Source organism: Schistocerca americana, chromosome 3 (genome assembly GCF_021461395.2).
Source record: "Schistocerca americana isolate TAMUIC-IGC-003095 chromosome 3, iqSchAmer2.1, whole genome shotgun sequence".
In the NCBI taxonomy this organism is placed as follows: Eukaryota; Metazoa; Arthropoda; class Insecta; order Orthoptera; family Acrididae; genus Schistocerca; species Schistocerca americana.
In genome coordinates, this window is record NC_060121.1 from 571,576,039 (window position 1) to 571,601,403 (window position 25,365).

General features: G+C 44.5%; 1 protein-coding gene across 1 annotated transcript in view; it reads right to left on the reverse strand.

The window, feature by feature from the left end:
• LOC124607159 (pyrethroid hydrolase Ces2e-like) overlaps nucleotides 1–16,308 on the reverse strand; it is a 103,867-nt gene extending 87,559 nt beyond the window's left edge. Inside the window, exon 1 of the mRNA XM_047139372.1 lies at nucleotides 16,193–16,308. Within this exon, the coding sequence (XP_046995328.1) occupies nucleotides 16,193–16,255 (63 nt within the window). The 5' untranslated portion in view covers nucleotides 16,256–16,308. The remainder of the gene's footprint in view (nucleotides 1–16,192) is intronic.
• Nucleotides 16,309–25,365: the final 9,057 nt, after the last annotated feature.

Here is a 25,365-nt window from a genome sequence, read left to right on the forward strand (position 1 = left end):
GTTTCTGTGTGTGTTCCCCCGTTTCACTGTGAAATAAACAATATACTCGTCCTCCAAATCGGAAACAGCATTGAGTCATCTCCTCCATGTAAAGTACTTGAAAGTAGAAATTGGAGGGCCGTAAACTTAGATTCTGAGCATTCCTCTCCTGGCTATCTTTGAGAGAAAGTCACCTCTGTGGACCATCTGGTGCTTATTGGCAGAAGCTAGCTGATTTGGAGAAATGTAACCACCACAGATTGGTTGTAATTTGTGGCATTTTGTTGTTTCTTTAAGTTTGATTTCGTGAGCTGTTCAGATGAGCAGTTCATGTTGCGCTTTCTCCATACAATATTCCACGATTGCTGGTGCCTCCCCATGGTGTTAGTGTGGTTTTGTAATTTGGTCTGAGTTTTAGAGACCTTTGCTCTTTGTTAGGTTTAGTATGGTTTACGACCATTACTGGAGAAAAAAATAATAATCGTTCACCTTAGTCTTGATTTAAATTTCACGATCTCTCACGGTACAACGACTTTTTCCACGGTCAGGTTGTCCACAAGTGACAAATATAATCTGTTATATACTCCATTTGTTGTTTTGACTGTGCCAGTGTTTTCACAGTGCACAGTGGCCAAACTCTGCAGTCAGTTATATTACAAATTTAGAGAAAACAAAGAGCATGTCACTCACTTGTCTTGTATGATCAAAAATTTCTTGTTATACACAGATCAAAAAAAGTTTTGCATCACGGCAGTTTCCAGAAATCCTGAAGATAGACGTTGACTGTGGATATTGTATCACAGACACAGTCCCTTTGACTGTTCAGAGATGTCACGAAACCTGCCCAAAGATGTAAACAACCATGCATGAGCAGCACCTATTAGACGGAGGGGGTCCGATAGCCCATCAGTTAAAGTTATTCCACAAGGAAGGAGGTACACGGCTCGTGTTGTCTGTAGTTCAACCATGCCTAGACGGTCAGTACTGCGGTTCGATCGCGTCCTCTTTGTTACTTGGGCCAGGAACGGCTCTCAACAAGGGAAATTTGCAGACGTCCCGGTGTGAACCAAAGTGATGTTGTTAGGACATGGAAGAGATACAGAGAGACAGGAACTGTCGATGACATGCCTCGCTCAGGCCGTCCAAGGGCTACTACTGCAGTTGAATGATCCCTACCTACAGATTATGGCTCGAAGGAACCCTGACAGCAACGCCATCATGTTGAATAATGTCTTTCATGGAGCCGTAGGACGTCGTGTTACGACTCAAACTGTGCGCAATAGGCTGCATGATGCGTAACTTCACTCCCGACGTCCATGGCGAGATCCATCTTTGCAACACGACATCATGCAGCGCGGTACAGAAGGGCCCAACAACATGCCGCATGGACCGCTCAGGATTGGCATCTCGTTCTCTTCACCGATGAGTGTCGCATATGCTTTCAACCAGACAATCGTCGGAGACGTGTTTGGAGGCAACCCGGTCAGGCTGAACGCCTTAGACACACTGTCCAGCGAGTGCAGCAAGGTGGGGATTCCCTGCTGTTTTGGGGTGGTATTATGTGGGGCCAACGTACGCCACTGGTAATCATGGAAGGCGACGTAACGGCTGTGCGGTACGTGAATGCCATCCTCCTACCGATAGATTGGCGGGGCATTCGTCTTCATGGACGACAAGTCGCGCCCCCAACGTGCACATCTTGTGAAAGACTTCCTTCAGGATAACGACATCGCTCGACTAGAGTGGCCAGCATGTTCTCCAGACATGAGCCCTATCGAACTTGCCTCGGATAGATTGAAAAGAGCTGTTTATGGACGACGTGACCCACGAACCACTCTGAGGAATCTACGAAGAATCGCCGTTGAGGAGAGGGACAGTCTGGACCAACAGTGCCTTGATGAACTTGTGGATAGTATGCCACGACGAATACAGGCATGCATCAATGCAAGAGGACGTCCTACTGGTTATTAGTGGTACCGGTGTCTACAGCAATCTGACCACCACCTCTAAAGGTCTCGCTGTATGGTGGTACAAATTGCAATTTGTGGTTTTCATGAACAATAAAAAGGATGGAAGTGATGTTTGTGTTGATCTCTATTCCAATTTTCTGTTCAGATTTCGGAACTCTGGGAACCGAGGTGATGCAATAGTTTTTTTGATGTGTGTATATAACGAACCAGGATCTCACTAGATACTACTTTTACTTGAAAAGAAGGAAACAGCTACCAGCATTTTTAACAACGCTATTTTTTCGATAATATTGTCGTCACCGGTTTTCGAATAGACAGGTTCATCTTCAGATGGCTCTTCACATATATATTTCATTTTGTTGTTGTTTCAACAAACAAGCAATGTCAACAACAGTAAAAGCAGTACGAAGATGAAACTGTCGGTTCGAAATCGGTGAAACTCTTACCACCACTGCAGTTGAAAGTGCTTACTTAAATCATATACTTTTAGCCGGCACGGTATCTCAGCGTGTTCGGACAGAGAGCCGGTTGGCCTCTGTAATAAAAAGAAAAAAAAAACTGAATGGAAGGATCAACAAACGAACTTGAACGGATGTCATTGTGACGTCCGCAACGACCAAACACAACGATCAACGATGAACAAAATGAATTTAAAAAAAATAAAAAAAAGTGGTCAGCGCGACAGACTGTCAATCCGATTCCCGGCTGGGTCGGAGATTTTCTCCGCTCAGGGACTGGGTGTTGTGTTGTCCTAATCATCATCATTTCATCCCCATCGATACGGAGGTCGCCGAAGTGGCGTCAAATCGAAAGACTTGCACCAGGCGAGCGGTCTACCCGACGGGAGGCCCTCGTCACACGCCATTATTATTATTAACGTCTTATAGACAACTGCATCATCTGCCAACAGCTTTATGGAACTTTCAACGTTATCTTCTAGATCATTTATAGATAACGTAAACAGGTATGGCCCTGTCACAGTTCCTTGCGATACTCCTGAAACTACCCTTACTTTTGACTATTTTACCTCATTAAGAGCGACGTGTTGAGTTCTATCTGTAAGGAAGTCTTTCCAATCGCAAATCTCTTCCGATACAGGGTAAACTCGTGGTTTTTTTCCCAAAAAGCGACAATTCAGAACTGTTTCAAACGCCTTCCTGAAGTCGTGGGTCATGACATTAACGGTGCGCCGATATCTGCAATGCTGCGGATCTCATGGAGGAACAGAGAGAGTTGAGTTTCGCAAAATCTCTGCTTGCAGAATCCATGTTAATTTTGATAGAGGATGTTTCTGTTCTTCAAAAACGTCACGATACCTGAGCTTGAAACGTGTTCCACAATTCTAAACAGACTGACGTTAGTGATGTAGATCCATAATTAAGTCAATCTGTCCTAAGCCCTTCTTGAAAATGGCACTTACTTGCGCTTTTTTTCCAGTCGCCAGCCACCTAGCAATTCCTTTCGCATAATCTCTGTACAATCTCACTGGTCTAGAAGCCTTTCCACTACTAATCTGTTATAGTACTGTTTTCCACGATGAAACGGATTCGGAAGACCAAATTCAGTATTTCGGACTCCTGTCTGTCATCTTCCGTTTTCTTCTGAGTACAGCCAAAGAGTGACTGAATAGATTATTTACATACGCTTGCTGATTTTGTAAAAGACCAGAATTTCGTAGAGTTTTAAGTCAGATCAATTGGCAAAATTTTGCTTTCGAAGTCACTGAACGATTCTTTTCGTTGCTCTCCTAATTTTCGTTGTCGCTTTGTTCGGCTTTTTTTTGTCCGCTTGGTTTTGACTTGTCTTTGCGATAAAGCTTTCTTCTGTGTTATTACACGGCTATTAAACCATGGTGGATCTTTCCCATCCATTAAAATCCTTTTCGAAACATGCTTGTCTAAGGCATACGGAACGATACTTTTCCATTTTATCTATTTGTGCTCCACATTTTCATCCCCGTCAGTGAACACGTGATGTTGACTGCTAACAATATCAGGAAAACGATAGATTGCTAGTGACTCTACAGACAATTTGTTGAGATGCAGATAGCCACAACGAAAAGACTGTTACTCATTTAGCATTCACCAGAAAGGAAAATACAGATGCACATTCATACAAGCAAGCACACCTCACGCACACATTAGTGCCATCTCCAGCAGTTTGTACCGGAATACAGTTGTCACAGTGAACGAAAGTAGCAACGTGGAGTGTGGCAGGTAAGTATGTGGGGTATCAGGGCAGGGGTTAGGGGGAGGGAAGAGCGCTGTGTGGTCGAGAGTTAACGGAGCAGATGGAGGCTTAACAAGGCGCAGCGTCGAAGGAGGCCCGGTGGTGGGGGACCGGCGGAAGGACACCTGAAAAGGAGAGTTGCAGGGAATGGGAAAGATGGGCAGATGTGTAGGTATAAGGCAGTACAAAATGAAAGTGAGTGGACGTGAACAGGAAGCTAGTGGTAGGATAGATGGGGCAGAGACGGTTGTGTGGAGGGTGTGAGGACAGTAAGTTACTGCAGGTGAAGGACAGGATAATTTGAGGAACAGAGAATGTTTTGTAAGAATAATTCCCAGCTGTGCAATTCCGAAAAGCTGATGGCAGAGGGGAGGATCCAGCTGGATCTGGTTGTGAAAAAGACATTGAAATTGAGCATGTAATATTCAGCTACATGTGTCACAGAGTGGTCTACCACACTTCTGGCCAAAGATTGACGTTGGTCATTCGTCATGGTGGACAACTAGTTGGTAGTCATACCAAGATAAGAAGCTCTGCAATGATTGCTGCTACATGACATGGCTGCTTTCATAGGGGGCCTAGTCTCTGATGCGGGTAGGATAAGCCAGTGACAGGAATGGGATAGAAAGGGCTGGATGCATGGATTGGGCAGGTCTTGCACCTGGGTCTTCCACAGGGATATCAGTCCCTGTGGCATGGTGCTGAAGTTGGGACTCAGTGACGTTGGGTTGGCAATGGGACACCACCTTACAAGGGGTGGGGACGCTCTTGGGTAGGATGTGTTTCAATTCAGGGCGCAGTGGCAGGTGTTTGTATGCCTTCCCTTCAAAGGGGAATTAGTTGTAAGCTAGGATAAAGTTGGTAAGATGTATGAGGAATCAGGTTGTGGGTTCAGAGTCTGAGGGATGTTTGGGAAGGTAGTTTTCAGTAAAAGCAAGACCATGAACGTGAGAGATACTGATGTACAGGGAAGTGACGTCAATAGTAAAAGTGGCAGGAATGGTGGAAGTCAGTGAAGGAAGAGGTGGTATTTTTGACGTGGGAAGCTAGATAACAGGCGACTGGTTAGATTCCTGTTGGTCAACGAGGACCGAAATTCTTTTATTGGGGACAGAACAATCTGTAACAATGAGTTGCCAATGACTGTAAGATTTGTGGATTTTGCGGAGAATGTAGAAGTTGGATGTGTGGGGTGTCTTGGGGGTTCTGGGAAGGACCAAATTCTAAAAGGAGGGATTTCTACTAAATTTACTTTCATGTAAACCTGTAGTCACAAATGGCTCTGAGCACTATGGGACTTAACATCTATTGTCATCAATCCCCTAGAACTTAGAACTACTTAAACCTAACTAACCTAAGGACACCCCACAACACCAAGTCATCACGAGGCAGAGAAAATCCCTGACCCCGCCCGGAATCGAACCCGGGAACCCGGCGTGGGAAGCGAGAACGCTACCGCACGACCACGAGCTGCGGACTGTAGTCACAACTTCACTCACAGTGCTCACTGGAAGCAAAAGTAGCGCAAGTAGTTACAAAAGGCAATGCTGTTTGACAAAGGTTTTTGCCATCATCTCCGTTGTCATGTTGGAAATTGATACCAAAACCAGTTAGCCCAAAAAACTATGCTCACAGACCAAGAACAAGTTTTATGTCTGCTTTATTTGTTCAAAAAAATGTTCAAATGTGTGTGAAACCTTATGGGACTTAACTGCTGAGGTCATCAATCCCTAAGCTTACACACTACATAACCTAAATTAACCTAAGGACAAACACACGCACACATGCCCGAGGGAGGACTCGAACCTCCGCTGGGACCAGCCCCACAGTCCATGACTGCAGCGCCTAAGACCGCTCGGCTAACCCCGCGCGGCACTGCATTTCACATGTTGTACCAGAAATAATAACATTTTCACCAATACAATCTTTTAAATATGCTACAGAAATAATGGCAAGAGCATCTCTTCATCTAGAAACTAATAACACTTCGTGAGTTTGTATCTGTATCTATTTTCCATTTGTATTCCATTTTATCAGATATGAATGTATCGTGTAACATTGCTATTGCACTTTAATTCCTACCATTGGAAATCGTATTTCAGTGTACAATGTAGCTTGGTTAGTATTCACTCTTACATCAGATATGTCATAAATTAAAGCTACATTCTTACTGGTTGTAAGCACGACGCGTCCTAATTCCTCTGGTGTGGATTTAATAACATTGCACTCACTTGCCCAGAGCATCTTGATGGACTGCCTCATACATAGTTTAGATCTCAGTCCTTGCGTAAAAATTTAAAAAAAATAATTATGTAGCAAGTACTGTCTTTTCTTGTGGACTCCTGTGAAGAGAGGTAACCTGACTTTCAAATCTTGTGTGTATGGTGTAAGTGAAATATGTCAGACGTTCGTGTGTCATGTGAATAAAGGTCACTTGACATTCTATAATTCCCATGACGTATTGTATTTCGTGTGTAAGGTACTACGAGAAAATCTTATAAAAGGTTTCTAAACTACATTCTCCGCAAAACTCTAAAACACATATACTACCGACGACCCTGAATGAAGTGAATTGCCTGATGACCTAGCTGTAAGATTCAAGTATGTATTTGTTTATTAGTATGCACGTTAGTGCCAGTACTCAAGTTGATCCCACAGGGGTAGCAAACGACCTTAGTTTTGTATACGGTTGTGGGGACTTTCGTCTCAGAGAGACAAAACATGGTGGTGTGGTAGATCTTTGGGACAGTCTTCGGTGTGAGCTGGAATGTGATAGACGAGACGGCCTGTTCTAATGCTCAGCTTAATAAAGAGTATTCTTATCATCGACGGTGGCTTACTACTGCCGTAGTATCCCAATTTGCACACTGGAGACCTAACATCAACCACGAATACACTCAAGTTCTTCTCTGAAGTCCATCGTGTTTGCTGTGTAGTGATAACGTGGCCATCATGCACCAGCTATTCTACGTAGATCAACAGATGCTGCTCGCAAGAATACAGTGTACGATCGGTTTGGACAGTGTGTGAAACCGACTTTGAATACTGTATGTTTTCGTTACCAATAGTCAACAGTGGCATGATGCCGCATCAACAATGGCGGATACTGTGAACCTATTAACTGATTTATATCCAGTGAATTACGTAGAGCCCTTTGAGGGTCTCCTCGATTCTAACCATGTCTGCAACACTACGTTTTATTTACAAAGAATGAAAAACGAAAATTGTAAGATGTACGATCTGTTTTAAACATCAGGTAACAGGTCTATAATTTGGCAATAAATAAATAAATAAACACTACGCTCATATCACCTGTGTCTTCCACACATCACACAACGTATTTCAACATTCGCAATTCGCCATCCTACAACCAACTACACATGAACAATCGGCAGCCATCTTGCCCACATACTTCACGAACATAATGCGACCACTGGTAAACCGAGATGTTCATGTAGCGTTCAGCTCAAACTGCCACTTTTCGACGCCAAGAATCTGAGCATGTGGTTAACGAACATCGAGTATTTTCTTCAGACAAACAGCATTTTCGACGACCAGTCAAAGTATATGCATACGTTCAGTGACCTGGACAGCCACTCTGAACTATGATATCATCAAGCTGCCTCCTGCTGGGAATAGACATGAGACACCCAAGGCAGTGCTGTTACAGAAGATAGTCCTGTATGTGGGAACAGCAACTCTCGAAATGTCATGTACGAGATCAGACATGGTGATTGTACAATCTTCCATTTCTGGCTCTGCCTCCACACCGCAGCTGATTCACCTTTTATATCGCATGCCACGCTGTGAACCTTGTTGTTGATCAACCTACCAAGAGACCTACAGCTCAGTTTAATTGCGAATGAGACAGAGCCAAACAGATGGCGCTTGGCTATGGCTGACAGAATGTTCAGTATCTTTAGTCATAGGCAAAAAGTAACAGCATCCCAAGATTAGACTCAGTGTCACTTGCGGTGGAACCCCCCTGCACTCTGTTGCATGGACACAAACGGTCACAATCACAGTAGACAAACTCCTTGATGTGTGCACATTGCAACAGTGTCACACATCTCGTACTGGTTCCAGGTACTGCTTCTTGCTGGCATCTTACGCAATTCGGCGATGCTGCACACTAATTTTGGTACCATTGTCGGTACCCAAACTCCATAAGCATGTCACAAGAGGCGCTCCAGCCCGTGACGCATAACTATGTCTCCTCCAAACCACCAGAATATCTAATCTACAAACACCCGCCTCAGCAGTTGTTCATGGATGTCGCTGAGGGTGGCTCTCTCTTATTCAATTTTATGCCAGTTATGTGTGTGTGTGCATAATTATCTTAGACTTTCAAGTGAAAAGGTAGCGACAGAAGTGTGTATTTGTTCACAATTTTAAGTACACACCATGGAAATAATGCATATATTTTACCTTTATATTATTATATTATATTGTATCATTTTAGTACTACACAGTTTTATGTATATTCACGGAAATGATGCATATCTTTGAGTTCGGCATCGCTTTAATACTATGTACCGATTGGCATGAAATAACGAGTAAGGGGAGTGTACAGAGCCCAATTCAGGTAGTCAGGTATTTTAAATTTATTTTATTTATTTATTGGTGTCTCACTTTAATATTTCGCTGTGATTGAGTGGAAAGGAGTGGAGGTGGGTGGAGCATAATGCACAACTGGGCTATATAGTTCGCCGTGTTCGATTTTTCATTGGATCTTTCTTTTTTATTACTGCACTGTGACTGGTTGGAAACAGTTGGGGGGAGGGAAAAAGTTGATGGAGCTAGAGGGAAGAGTGGGGAAAGACCATATGTCAGATGACAGACATGGGGGAGGTGCGTGGCTGCCGCCATCTTGGATTGTGTTCGTTGCATTTCACATTGGTAACGTAAATCCATTCCTTGCATTGAATCACAGAGATCATTACTTACTACTGGTACTTCATCTCGTATTGGAGAATACTTGGAAGCATAAGCTATCTCCTTTTCGGCAGCTTCCTGAATTCGTACTAGAACTGCAGCTATCTTATAACCGCTAGCGTCAATGTGAATTACTTTCTTGGCATTCTATTCATACAATGCTTTAACTGAAGGATATGTTAGCGCCTCATTAAGGACAATGAAGGATTCCCTTGCACCTTGTTCCTAGGAATGTTGGTGTCTCCCTGCACATTAATAGAGGACACTTACATGAATTGACGGTAGGGTGAGCATATTACAGGAGAGCTTCTCACATCACAATTGTGTTGGGGACTCGAAAATTCTGTGACTGTTCTTATCTTCTCTGGAGCAGGACGGGTTATGGCCAGTCACTAGATGCCCCAAGATTTTCATTGGTTGATGAAGAGGCACTTTTTCGGATTTAGGTGGAGACCTGAATTCTGAACACACTTCAGCACATTTTGCAGGCAGCTTATATGTTCTTAAAAGGTTTCAAAAGAAAAAAAAGAAAAAAAGACATAGTCATCCAAATTGCAAAGACAGTTTGTCCATTTAAGTTGTCGGCACAGGTTGTCCATCATACGTTCGAAGATGTCTCGAGTGTTAACAGAGTACAAACGGCCTACTTTGAACTCATAGAGGCCTTCACGAGTTTTTATCTTTTCCCAGTCAGTCTCATGAACCTGTTTGCGTGTCCGAGGTTGATAAATACACACATCAAAACAAGTTTTGCGTCACCTCGGTTCCCATAGTTATGGAACCCGAACAGACAATTGGAATACAGATCAATGTAAACATCATTGCAGCCGTTTTATTGCTCATGAAAACCAGGCATTGCATATTGTACTACCATAGAGCGAGACCTCCAGTGGTGGTGGTCCAGATTGCTGTATGCACAGGTACCTCTGATACCCAGTTGCACGTCGTCTTGCATTGATGCATTTCTGTATTCGTCGTGGCATACGATTCACAAGTTCATCAAGGCACTGTTGGTCCAGATTGTCCCACTCCTCAACGGCAATTCAGTGTGTATCCCTCAGAGTGGTTGGTGGGTCACGTCGTCCATAAACAGCCCTTTTCAATCTATCCCAGGCTTGTTCACGTCTGGGGAACATGCTGGCCGCTCTAGCCGAGCGATATCGTTATCCTGAAGGACGTTATTCACAAGATGTGCACGATGGGGGAATGAATTGTCCTCCATGAAGACGAATGCCTCACCAATATGCTGTCGATGAGGTTGCACTATCGGTAGGGGGATGACATTCACGTATCGTCCAGCCGTTACGGCGCCTTCCGTGACCACCAGCGCCGTACGTCGGCCCCACAGAATGCCATCCCGAAACAGCAGGGAACCTCCACTTGTTACACTTGCTGGGCAGTGTGTCTAAGGCGTTCAGCCTGACCAGGTTGCCTCCAAACACGTCTCTGACGATTGTCTGGTTGAGGACATATGCGACACTCATCGGTGAAGAGAACGTGATTCCAATCCTGTGCGGTCCATTCGGCATGTTTTTGGGCCCATCTGTACCGCGATGCATGGTGTGGTTGCAAAGATGGACCTCGATATGCTTGCGCATCAAGCAAACTATTGCGCACAGTTTAAACATGGTGGCGTTGTTGTCAGGGTTCCTCCACGCCATAATCCGTAGGTAGGGGTCATCCACTGCAGCAGTAGCCGTTGGGCTGCGTGAGCGAGGCATGTCATCGACAGATCCTGTCTCTCTGTATCTCTTCCATGTCCGAACAGCGTCTCTTTGGTTCTCTCCCAGACGCCTGGACACTTCCCTTGTTGAAAGCCCTTCCTGGCACCAAGTAACAATGAGGACGCGATCGAACCATGGTCCTGACCGTCTAGGTATAGTTGAACTACAGACAACGCGAGCCGTGTACCTCCTTCCTTATAGGATGACTGGAACTGATCGGCTGTCGGACCACCTCCGTCTAATAAGCGCTGCTCATGCATGGTTGTTTACGTCTTTGGCCGGTTTTAGTGACATCTCTGAACAATCAAAGGGACTGTGTCTGTGATACAATATCCATATTCATCGTCTATCTCCAGGAGTTCTGGGAACCAGGGTGATGCAAAACCTTTTTTGATGTGTGTATTTGGCTTTCTTCTGTCAGACTAGGTTATCGTCAGTATGCGGGAATCGGTAGATGATCTTTTTTGTGATTTTGTACTGTGGCTGGGACTCGGCGCAGAATCGCCTTGTGCCGTTCTTTTTGCTCACTAGAAGTCTGTGAACTCTGAGAGTTCAATAATATCATCTTGAAGCATTTTTTCCACATCGCCTCTAATTGTACGTCGTTGAGCAGGCGACACTTTGTTTCAAATCTGGATTATTGGTAGATGTTTCTCGGTTCTTTACCATGAGCCATAACATTACCAATGTTATCCATTGTTGATTTGAACGCATCCGAAAATTTGTTGAGAATGGATAACTATCATCCTCATTGGTCCTTGGTGAGGCCAATTCCCATTTTCAGTTAGACAGTAGCTTCCTCTACTGCGTCGTTTGCAGTGGTAGTAGAGCACTGCTCTACTACTAGTCGCTAACTTGCCATTCTCGGACTGGTTCAGCTGTCCCTACGAATATCCTTTCAGGACAGAATCGTGGCCTCTCGTTATAGTTAGTAACATGAAGTTATTCTTGTCTCTCTGCAATGCTTATAATAATAACACTAGCATGTAGATTTCTTTTGTGAGACTGAGTATCTTTTTGCAATCTATAAAACCCTCACAGTTAACTGAATACCTAGACTGAGGACCGGAACTCGTCTCGTTGATTGCGGAGGGATAGCAAAAATCTACAACGGCAAACAACCACCGTAAATCTAGAGCTCTGTTTATCCATAGTCTATGATTGCTTTTGATGCCCGTATCTGAGAACAGCATTATGACTACGTTTTGTCAAAACCACGAATTCGAAGGGCTGTGTTCTGTCATTGATAGTTATTCTTGCAGTACATGTTCTGGTCTGCTGGACATATTTCCCTTTTGCAACTTTTACTGCAGTCGCTTTCGTATCACGAAACATATCTGTATTTAGCTGGTGACATAAACATTTTAGGTTACTGAAAGAGAAGTCCCAGAGTCGCCCAGCGACCAAACAGGTTGGTCGTTGATGATGGCGTCAGGGTGATTTACTGACACCTTGGGATCGAAAGAGATAGCGCACCGGTTAGCACACTAGACTAACATTCAGATGGATGACGCTTCAAATCCACATCCGGCGATCCTGATTTAGGTTCTCCATGATTTTCCTAAATCGTTTAAGGCAAATGCCAGGATGGTTCCTTCGAATAGACACAGCTGACTTCCTACCACATCTTGCGCCCCATCTCTAACGTTCTCATCGTCGACGTGATGTTAAACAGTAATGTTAAACTTTTTCTGGTATCTTTGTGATTGTCGTCCATGGCGGATTTTCATCCCTGTCGGGCCCACTTACGCGCGCGGTCGCTTCGCGTCCGGTAGTTTTCCTGAATTCGGCGGTCAGACGAGATGCTGGTACGTCTGTACGACGACGGGGAACAGCTACGACGTGTTTGGGAGTAACTTGTTCAAGACACAGCAGAGAGCTTCTTTTACCGGTCAACTATTAATACTCTGCATTTGATGGGCTTCAATAAAGTTGTTGTAATGTTTGATGTCTAACGGCGTAGTAATGGTCAAAAACTTGTCACATTTCTCTGCAGCAGTATACAACGTGTCCAGTGCATCATCAGTAGAAACGTAACGGTGCGTATTCTCTGTCCTCGAAATACCTGTTCATCTGTTGGGCGTTACACTGGGCAGAGGAGTTGGCTGTATCTGCGTTTTTAGGATGCTGGGTTGTTCTGTGGTGCAGGTTCGAGTTGGTGAAGTCCATTCATCTCTTCTCTTATTAATGGCATATAAGAGGGACGAGGACTCGGAGATCTTCAATAACTGCCACAGGGACCCTTCGTAGCATTTGCTCGATGAGTTGGTACCACCTAATAAATTCTTCAGTAGTTGTGACATCCTTTACCGGAAGAGCTTGGTACATGCATTTGTGACTCCTGGTATGAAGACCTTGATTTTGCCAGCTTCTGTCGTATACTGATTCATAACGTGGCATGGGGAAAAATGGTATTGCATCGCTTCCCATTGTCATTGGATCTGGTTCTTCAATTTTCGTCTGATAAGCGGACTTGTTGCTGGTTGTGACCAAACGTTTTCTTCAGTTCGACCTGGAATTAATCCCAGCTTCTCTTCATTGCTCTCGAATCGATGTCGGGCTGTGGCATAGGAGTACAAATTTGCCCAAAAATATCCTGTTATCCTACCTATTGTGGATGGCGACTTAGTCGAGTACTTTCAGCCATTACGACAAGTCATGGCCAGTATTTCCGGAAAACAGTTATGGATACCTGGTATGGTACTGACATACTGCTGGTTTGTAATCCACTGATCTTTTGCATTCTTCTGTATATTACTATTGTCAGGAACATGGATGCATGAACTGTTAAGCTGATTGTATGACAGTTCTAGCACTTGTCTACCATTTCTATCTTAGGGATTGTATGGGTGATACTTTTCCAAAAGTCTGTATATATGTTCTGATACTCGTAGACAGTTTCAATAGTTGCTTCGTTGTCAACTTTCCCCAGTGGTTCCAGATATTACTTTATTTTCAAATACATAATACGGACACGACGAGAACCACACAGCAAACCAGTTGCATGTCAGAAGTTGATTAAAACCTTTACTTAGGTGCAACTAGTTGGATGTGTGGTCCCATTGTATCCATAATTCTACTGTTGCTGATTGCTGCATGTTCAAGATTTTAAATACACAATATGTTACTAATTTGCAACAGTTTCAATTCACTGCCAACTTGCATCTTTTGTCTCCATTTTCTCCACTGTCTTATCCCCCCCTCATATATTCGTCTTCTGAAATGGTTTCACATTTTAATTCTACTTATGCTTGTTCAGAGATGCTTTCACATTACAGCCATGCAGTATAGCAACAAAATTGTGAAATACAGTAAATTAAAGAACCAAGTTTCAGCAGTTCATTATACTTAACATAAATATAGCCACAGCTCTCTTGTGTATAATGTGTAATAAGTGGAGAACCAGAACAACGTCTCATGTGTAAGTATAGCCCCATTCTACAGTAAGTGGTGGGTAGTGTCTATTTGCTCCTTCTTTCGTTCAGAAGGCGATTTCTATGCTCCCCACTAATACCAGCAATGTAACCCAGTGGGCTTTCAAAACCATTCTGTAAATAAATCCTCTTTAAGACCATTCTCAATGTAACGGGTTATCTTTCGGCGTTGATAACATACCAGTAACCATTCAGAAAAGTTTAGAAGAAACTAATACAAACAGTCCACAATGCATCAGTTATCTGGAAGATATCCCACTTTCATTATAGAAACTCACAATTACGACAAATCTGTCGACTTTTTCTCAAATCACGACATATTCATTATACACTCCTGGAAATTGAAATAAGAACACCGTGAATTCATTGTCCCAGGAAGGGGAAACTTTATTGACACATTCCTGGGGTCAGATACGTCACATGATCACACTGACAGAACCACAGGCACATAGACACAGGCAACAGAGCATGCACAATGTCGGCACTAGTACAGTGTATATCCACCTTTCGCAGCAATGCAGGCTGCTATTCTCCCATGGAGACGATCGTAGAGATGCTGGATGTAGTCCTGTGGAACGGCTTGCCATGCCATTTCCACCTGGCGCCTCAGTTGGACCAGCGTTCGTGCTGGACGTGCAGACCGCGTGAGACGACGCTTCATCCAGTCCCAAACATGCTCAATGGGGCACAGATCCGGAGATCTTGCTGGCCAGGGTAGTTGACTTACACCTTCTAGAGCACGTTGGGTGGCACGGGATACATGCGGACGTGCATTGTCCTGTTGGAACAGCAAGTTCCCTTGCCGGTCTAGGAATGGTAGAACGATGGGTTCGATGACGGTTTGGATGTACCGTGCACTATTCAGTATCCTCTCGACGATCACCAGTGGTGTACGGCCAGTGTAGGAGATCGCTCCCCACACCATGATGCCGGGTGTTGGCCCTGTGTGCCTCGGTCGTATGCAGTCCTGATTGTGGCGCTCACCTGCACGGCGCCAAACACGCATACGACCATCATTGGCACCAAGGCAGAAGCGACTCTCATCGCTGAAGACGACACGTCTCCATTCGTCCCTCCATTCACGCCTGTCGCGACACCACTGGAGGCGGGCTGCACGATGTTGGGGCGTGAGCGGAAGACGGCCTAACGGTGTGCGGGACCGTAGCCCAGCTTCATGGAGACGGTTGCGAATGGTCCTCGCCGATACCCCAGGAGCAACAGTGTCCCTAATTTGCTGGGAAGTGGCGGTGCGGTCCCCTACGGCACTGCGTAGGATCCTACGGTCTTGGCGTGCATCCGTGCATCGCTGCGGTCCGGTCCCAGGTCGACGGGCACGTGCACCTTCCGCCGACCACTGGCGACAACATCGATGTACTGTGGAGACCTCACGCCCCACGTGTTGAGCAATTCGGCGGTGCGTCCACCCGGCCTCCCGCATGCCCACTATACGCCCTCGCTCAAAGTCCGTCAACTGCACATACGGTTCACGTCCACGCTGTCGCGGCATGCTACCAGTGTTAAAGACTGCGATGGAGCTCCGTATGCCACGGCAAACTGGCTGACACTGACGGCGGCGGTGCACAAATGCTGCGCAGCTAGCGCCATTCGACGGCCAACACCGCGGTTCCTGGTGTGTCCGCTGTGCCGTGCGTGTGATCATTGCTTGTACAGCCCTCTCGCAGTGTCCGGAGCAAGTATGGTGGGTCTGACACACCGGTGTCAATGTGTTCTTTTTTCCATTTCCAGGAGTGTATTTCCTAAATTCTATTTTACAGCACTAGAACTACTATTCTAGGTCTCTAAAGCTACAGCACTAGTCATTATGAACTACTACCATTTCAGTACACAAATATGACGTCTTCTTTCCTTAAGTTTGCGGTTAACTAATGTGTTCCAAAAATTTCTCGAGTCTAAACGTTACCTGGCCATAGGTGATGAACTGAAGAAGGAGAATGCCAAACAATTTTCTGACGTTCAGCAGCATGGCAATAGGTTCGTCAGCTTCGCGAGCAGAACCCGAGTGACGCTTTTGCGTATTACGGCTGATCCTTTAAATGTGCCTCGGCCTTCACTCAAGGTTTTCAAGCTGCTGAAATTTCTCGGTAGCCTGTTGTCGATACAGCTGCTGCACAGGTGTGTTCCATTTTGAAAGAGTAAAACACAGTCACGTGAATTCATGCATTGTCTCTTGGCTGTGTTTTTGTGTTAGTGGCTGAAAGAAGCTTGTAAACAAAGTTTTGAACGTTGGTGCCTGTGCTCCCTTGTTTCTCGTAAAGTGAACGAAAGCTGACGTCTTTTCCATTGTTAACGAAGAGAAGTGCTTACTTTATCTTCTTCATCCAGCCCTTACTTCGCAAAACTATTGTCAATTAGGCATCAAGATAAAGAATGTTCATTCTACACGCTAGAATCACAACCGTTTTGTTTCTTACAGATCGATCACTGGAAAAATATTGAGGCACAACATAATAATGAATTAATTAACTAGATTAATGGAATGTGAGAAGTCTCAACGTGGTAAGGAACCAAGAAAATCTGAATACTCAGTCTAGATGCAGTGGGAGTCAGTGATACGAAAAAAATTGCTTGGCCGTAAAGTGAAATGGAAAGACCGTAAGGATTTCTGGTCATAAAATCATAGGGTAGTATAAACAGCATCAAAACATGGTATAACAGGAGCAGGATTCGTTATGAATGAGAAATCAGGGTAGAGCGAGCACTATGAACACGTTAGTGGTACGGTTTGCTTCTGTCCGAATCGATAGTAAATCAACGTTAGCAAAATTAGTTCAGGTGTACATGCTGACGTCACAAACGAAAGACGAATAGCACTATGAACACGTTAGTGGTAGGGTTTGCTTCTGTCCGAATCGATAGTAAATCAACGTTAGCAAAATTATTTCAGGTGTACATGCTGACGTCACAAACGAAAGACGAATAGGTAGAAAAAATATATGAGACAATGAATGGGTAATTCAGTATGTAAAAGGAGATGATAATCTAATAACTATTGGTGACTGGAACGCGGTAGTGGGGGGAAGCCTAGAAGAAAGATTTATTGGAGAATATGGGCTAGGTAGCAGAAATGAGAGAAGAAAAAGACTGAGCTATGCAATAAATTTCACTTAGTAATTGTGAATACAGCGCCCAAAAATCAGAAGAGAAGCAGATATACTTGGAAACGGCCTGGAAATACGGGAGATTCGAATCGGATATCATCATGGGAGAGATTGCGTAATCAAATATTGGGTTGTAAAGCGTCCTGTGGAGCTCACAATTAAGTTATGATAAAGAGCAGGCTGAAGTTTAAGAAACTAGTCCAGAAGAATAACTGGGCAATGAGGTAAGATATTGAATTACTTAGGAATAAAGAGATACGACTGAAGTTGTCTGTGGCTGTAGATGTTGCGCTAATGCGCACCATAAGAGGCAGTTTAGTTCTAGAACGTACACTTCTAAGAAGGACAGTTACAGAAGAGGAAAAATAACGAGATGTACACGAAATGTTTAAGTAATATCTTTTTATTTAACTTGACTGATAGAGGCCCAGAATACAATCACTTCCCTTTTCTTCAGGTAGACTGGTTTGTCAGTCGCAAGAATAACAGAGGTGCCCGTGACGCTTCGAGGGCCCAGGCAGAACTCAACGAACACACGGAGACTGTCCAGCGGTATATGCACCGTCTTCTTAATTCGGCTCCGTGGTGACGCTGACCACACATGCTACACGGGGTGTTTCTGAGAGCCTGCCACAGACTTTTGGTGCAGTCACACGGTTACTGCCAACACCTCCACATGGACTGCATGGCGTGGTATCGACAGTGGGTGATACCAGAAATGGCTGCAGGAAAAATGCGAAGAAATCGAAAATGGTCGTCTGGAGGATTTATTTAGCTTATAGAAAACTCAAAATAACCTTCAGGAAATTAAAAGCGAGATCGTCAGCATTAAGAATGCAACAGAAATTACATTGGGGAGGGAAGTGCGAATTGGTGGAAAGAGAAACCTAGAGGTCACTATGAGGAAGACGACTTGTTTGATGACATGACTGAGGAAGAAATGCGAGTCGACATGAATGACACAGAGGATTTAGTATTGGAGTTTAATAGAGTTCTTTTGGACTTGCAATCACATAAGGCAGAAGAAATAGGTAACACTCATTCGGAATACCTGAAATCATTGGGGAAAGGGGCAGCGAAGCAACTATTCAAATTAGTATGTACAGGCTGTGAGTCTGGAGACATACCTCAAGACTTTCGGAAAAATATCGACCACAGAATACCGAAGATAGCAATGGCAGACAATCAGCACAGCTGCTCATGCATCCAAGTTGCTGACAAGAGTAATATACAGAAGAATGGAATAGAAAATTGAGGGTCTGTTAGATGACGGTCAGTTTGGCTTTAGGAAAGGTAAAGGCCCCAGAGAGGGTGGTGGAAGGAAGATTGAAGTAAATCCGAAACGCGTTAATGGGATTTGTCTACCTGGAGAAAGTAGTTGACGATATAAAGTGTTGCAAGATGTTAGAAATTGTGAAGAAAATAGTCGTGAACTATAGGGGTATAAGGACAGTATGTATTGTATGCAATAACCAAGAGTGGAAAAATAAATTATGAGTGCGCAGTTGGAATGTGAATGTGAATAAATTTTGTTAAGCACGGAAATTCCGCATTCATTCATCAATGGACCAGGGAGAAGAAACTTAAGTAACATCCAACATGAATCTTTACAAGACGACCAAACGAAAGGACACAACATGAACCCTCTTATTTCAGAGTTACACCCCCCTTTAATCCCCTTAACACATGCAAGACCTGAGACAAATAGCATGGAAATTTATCCACTTCTTGCAGCTCATAATTCTTTACTCTTACATGCAGGCCCTAATAACAAGCATAAAGTTTGCATAACAAGCATAAAGCCTGCCGAACCAAGAGTATAAAAACGCATAATATAAGACACCAAAGTCACATCCCCTTCAAACGGAGACCACAGAAAAAATCATAAGATACTCAAGTAACATTACAAGCACACTTAACACCAAACATGGCCCGCACACTATCCTAGAATGACTCCTGCAGCCTTTACTCCACTCATGCTTAGTGCTCCAGTCGCTGAACAGTGTTTTACACTCTTAACACACTACTCAACATACAATGTAACCAAGAGTGAATTTCTTATTACCACTACGGTGGGGATAATGACATATCCGGCTGTGATCACAAATTACGATCCGATTGATCACAAAATACAACTTCAAAGAAATAGCAGACACCGACTGTTAGCAGCAACAAACGACGAGAATCCACATATCATACATAGGCATCCAGTATCAGGTAGTGCAATACACATTTGCTAGTGCATTGGAGGTCATCACCACCAGCCCGCCGCCGACACACTCCTCAAATCATAACACTGCACCAGTAGCAACCGGCGTTCCTCCATAACGGTCACTCCAAGACTCGTCGAGACAACGTATGCCCAAGCAACGGGCAAGTACGACCACTAGGACCCCGGAGGGGAAAACCAAGAGAACCGTAGCTGGAAGCATCGCACTTAAACAGCGTCCAGAAGAGGAAAACCAAGAAGAAAACGCCTATGCCAGAACGAGTAGGAGTATAGTCCCCTGTAGATAAGAGAATCACTGGCGCTGCGACTCTCCCACGGCTTACCCTCCGCCACACAAACACGTACAAGTGCCTAACTCCCTGAGGAGCCCCTTAGTTGGTCCTGCTCCCCGCCCTTCACCTCAAAATTCATTGGGCTAAGAATTTTTACAATACCACAGGGGCTTCGCAAGAGTGGTTTCAATTTACCCCTATCTTGGCTGGAATTAACAGCAAAGTTTTTAATAAAGGCCATGTCCCCTCTTTTCCTCTGAAATGGACCCCGACCTCTGTTATATCTGATGGCCTGTCTTTGGTGAGCCAAGTGAATATTGTTCTTCGCCTATGCCAAATTGTCCCCAAGAGTCGCCGGAATAATCGCTGTGGTTGAGATAGCATGGATTGAATAACGGAGATTTCAGGGTATAGGCAAACATGAGAGAGCTCAGAGCTGACGACGTAGCCTCATGTCTGGCCGGATTAAAGGCCTGATTAAGCCAAGGCAAGGTAGCATCCCACAGTGTGAGCGTCCTTGCACTATAGATGCACAGGGCGGCCTTGAGGTTTCTGTTAGTATGCTTGGCAAAAGATGACTTGTGGTAGTATGTGACGGTTGTAATATGTTTAATCCCATTGTTGAAGCAAAACCCTTTAAAGGTCTTTGAGGGAAAAGCCGGATCGTTATCGCTCACCAGGCTCTTCGGAGGACCATACCAACAAATGATCTTACATAGTCGCTGGACCATGATGTTGGCAGTGGCTCCTCGCATATGCAGCAGCCACGTGAAACGAGAAGAGGCGTCCACAGCTACAAGGATATACTTATTGCCCCTTTTGGTACGAGGCAACAGACCGATATAATCGATAAACATATGATCCAGAGGGTATTGTTCCCGTTCGGATTGCTTGAGCCCTCGACCTGTTCCCGAACCGGGTTTGGCGTGCTAGCACTGATTACAATTACTGACAAAGCGCCGAACGTCCCAGTACAATGTAGGCCAGAATAATGTCTCACCGACAGGGTTCAAAGTCTTATACAGGCCCAGATGTCCACCCACTGCTGAATTATGGAAACAGCGGAGTACCATCCCGACCAATTCCCTGGGGAGGCACATCTTCCACTCTTGACTGGACCCAACTTGCTTACAAATAACACCCTTCTTGAGACAAAATCCGGAACCACCTCTCCATCCAACTGATAACGGAGCGGCCCCCGAATAGGATCCTAGGATTGTTGGTACTAAGGTAGCGGAAGAGCCCGAGCATTTCGCAGAGAATAGCGCTAAATCGGAGGTCCGGCTCTGTATTACTTTCCTCTTCCTCCGACTCTTCTGCATACATGCGACTGAGCCCATCGGCGGCATAATTATCAGTTGACGCACTCCAAAACGAAAGGCTGAAATACATACCGCCCAGTGAGCAATACGACGCTCTTGCGGGACCTGGCCGAGACCCAACTCAGAGCGTGCTTAACCGTTTCGTGTATGATTTCTTGGTGTTCGAGATAAGAACTGAAGGGCAAATAGGACCGCAAGAGTTTCACATTCGTAGGTGGTTTAATTACGCTCGGGGTTGGTAAGGCGCTAGGAAGCTTAGGCGACTGGGTGTCTCTCGTTGTTCTTGCGGGAGAACGGCAGCAATGCCAGTATGTGAGGCACCCGTTTGGACAATAAAGTCGAGAACAGCCAGGACCAGGGTATTAGCAATGGCAGTTTTCAGAGTCTGAAAGGCCTCCTGCTGCTTCTGTCCCCAAACAAACTGCAGGTGCTTCTTATCTAGTCATTAAGAGGAGCCGCTACTTGTGCAAAATTTGGAATGAACTTCCGAAAAAATTTTCCATTCCAACAAAACGGGCAATACTACGCTTATCTCACGGAGGAGGAAATTCTCTAAGATCCTTGGTCCTGTTCTGATATTACCCCACCGGCCGAAATAAAATGACACAAGAATGAAGTACGTGGTCTACACAAGGTGATCTTCGATGGTTTGACCGTAAGACCTACCGAGCGCAACCGAGCAAAAACCTCGTCCAAATGCTCCAGATGATCGGAGAAGAAATGACTGAAAATAACCGGGTCGTCGACTTAACTGTGAACACAGGCAAATTTAAGGTCACCTAACACATTATCCAAAGGACGAGACAGGACCGCCGCCCCGGTGGCCAAACCAATTGGATCGCGGTTATATTCAAACAAGTTTCAGTCCGTAGAAAGGGCGGTGACCGGCTTTGACATCTTTGCGAGAGGAATCTGATAATAGGCCTGGTTTAAATTCAGCACAGTAAACACCGTAGCTCGGAGAACGACGTAAAGCAATTCTGGAGATCAGGTAAGGGCGCAGATTTTAAGACAACCTTCTTGTTGAGGACGGTAATCCATCACATTTCGAAAATCCCCACACTTTCCCTTTGGGGACGAGAAATGCCGGGGAGGCGTAAGGAGAAGCGGACCGCTTAGTGACTCGGTCCTGCAGCATCTGATCAATCATAGCACGCAGTACCTTCACCTTTGGAGGAGAGAGCCTGTATGGAGCGTGACGGACCGGAATGTTATCAGTTAACTGGATGTTTTACTCCACCAGATGCGTAACCCACAGCCTATCCGACAGAACGTCAGGATAGCGGTTAAGTAGTCGTCTAACTTGCCTGGCCTATTCAGAACTGAGGCGACTCACAACCTGCATCCCTTCCTCAGATACAGCGTTAATTCCAACCGAAAGCTTACAGGAGCAGAAGGAAAAGTTCTTGGCAGCACAGAACTTTAAACAAAAACTCCCTCCCTCATAGTGTCAAATGAGACCGGTACGATGCATAAAATCAAATCACAGAATGAGGGGAGTATCCAACCTCCTAGCTATAATCAAAGAAACTGGCCATGAAAAGTCTCGAGATACTGCCCGCACCTGCCCTAGCAGAGGTAACCATTGCCTATCAGCGAGCCGACGTCTCCGCTCAACAAGATGCGGGGCATACAGTGTACATAAATGGCAAAATTCAAGATACCAGTGTTGGTCAATCAGGGAGACAGAACTACCTGCATCAAGTAAAACATAGCTGGGTTCTTGACCTAAGTGGGAGCAGATATAGGCGATGGAAGTAGTCTCAGGTACACAGACCGCCTTACAATCCGCCAGCCGTTTCCTAGGGCGTCGCCTCTTGCCCCTGCCCTTTTCCTGGTGTCAACTATTAGGACGAGGAGGCCGGTGTACCTGACACTGTTTAGCAAAATGACCTGGAGAGCCAGAACGGTAACACGGACGTGGTTGCGCCCTGCGTTCACTAACCTGGGCAACTGCTGAGTGATTCCTTCCCCAGGAACTTGCCTGCAAGACAACCCCTCACGCTGTTCGTCGACAAAAGCTAAAGCTTCAGCCGAGTTATTGAGTTCTTGAAATTGCTGTAACGACTCGGGCCGACTCGAAAAAAATGAAACGCGACGAGTCCTGGGGCTCATTCCTTGAATCATGCACTCCATGCAACTCTCTTCTGACACCTACATATCAAAAGTCACCACTTATGTGCGTATACGGTCGAAGTACTGAGCTAGTGTTTTGTCTTGTGCCTGCATGTGCCAATAGAAATCCAGTTCTAATTTCACACGAATCCGCGCGGACAGTTTTGTCCCCACTACTCGCTGGCGAAGTTGCCTCAAAAAGCACTGAGATTTTAAAACTTTAGAAACAATGATACTGAGCACCACTTTAGTTAGCTGATAGATAAAAGCCTCTGTATGTGGCACCTGGAGAGAATCCTCAAATTTGCAATTGAACGAGCAACCACAAAACAGATCTAATTTGACTTAACGTCTCCGACAACTTCCACTTCATTGAGCAACGCGACAAGAGGATTAAGCAGTTTAGGAAATTGCTTCGATAATGCAACTCCGGATGGAGACGCGACCACGGTCGCTGACACAGAGGCGCCGGGTTCAGAACCCAAGCCTACCCCTCTAAACTTAACGCCCTCAGCGATTCTGTCCGTTTTAATTATTCGGGAGTTGACGCTCTGGTTTTAAACTTTCTTTGCTTTTTGCGTTTAATTTGACTGGGAAACCGTTGAGATTGAACTTAACATATACATGGATGGACACGAGAAATGAAAGGTTGCAATAAATTTTTCATCTGTGATTATTACTTTACGTATGAAATATTTTGTTGCAGATTAATAAAAATGAATTTCTTTGAATACTCCAAAACAATTATTCAAGTTTTACTTTTATTCAAGTACTAAAGCCGTTTGTGCAAGAATGAAAATATTATTGTCCGTCGAACTTGGCAAACATTTTCACGTTGCAGTGGATTTTTGTTTTACTGTATATACCCCGACTAGCTTTGAAGCATAAGACTATCTTTACTATATGAAAATGTTTTCTTTTTTATATTTCTAAGCTCTCATGAAAATTATTCACTTTTGTATACACTTTACGATATGTCCAGAATTTATCACTTTTTTTGAATGAACATTTACAATTTACAAAAGCTGCGGCTTGCATCCACCTGTGAATGCACAAGATAAAATTTACTATCTCCTTTTATTCTGCGCCTGTAGTGCTGTGAAAAGAAACACGTTATTATTTTCGTTCACCTCTACCTGCACCCTTTTTAGGATGTGGTCGTTATTGCGATCGTATATTTATATCTGCCGCTGCTGCAGATTGCTCGCTCGCGGCGCAGCTCCGCACCGCCAGCGATATCCAATAAAATGGTGAAATTTCTTAAATGAAATGGGTAATGTCCGGTGTGAACTTTGCAGTAATTGAGACAAACTGATTTTACTAGATAAATATATTTTAACAGAAACAATTAAAATCTTTACACACCTTTTACAATCCTAGCTACAAATGGCGTCGGTCATCGACTTATGACAAATGAAGACTACATAAGAGCCTAATGCAACGTCACGGGTTCCTCTCCCATTGAGTCCGTGCAGAAGACAAGCGATTCTATTACAATATACTGGCTATTTATATCTTAAGTAATTCTTCTACAGTCTTTGTCATTTCTTGTTGCATATCATTTCTTCTGTAGCGGTTTTCACATCCTCCGCCACAGATAGTATTTCACACTCTTTGAATAATCATTTATAATAGCAAAATTCGTAATTATACTTTTCCTCACAAAATTAAGTGTCCTTTTGAAATTCAGTTAACAGAAATACATATAAATTGTTTGTTACAGTAAGCATCATACATCGGAATGTTCTTTTAACTTCCAGTTTGGATGCGTGCTGCCAGAGAACGTTACAACTAGAAAACACACGGTGTCCGTTAAGCGGGCTTGAGTTTCTACAGTGGGCTCTGGCAAGCCAAGTGAGGCGATATCAGATAAACAATGCCTATAATGCTTAAAATGTGCTTGAACACGACAAATTTGTCACTGAGTGGGTTGAGCGGATTCTAAGGTTACAGTATGAGAGAGCTCATCGATAGCAGAAGGAAGACGAGATAGGAATTCACTATCAGTGAAGACGTCAGCTGATATGGTTACAGGA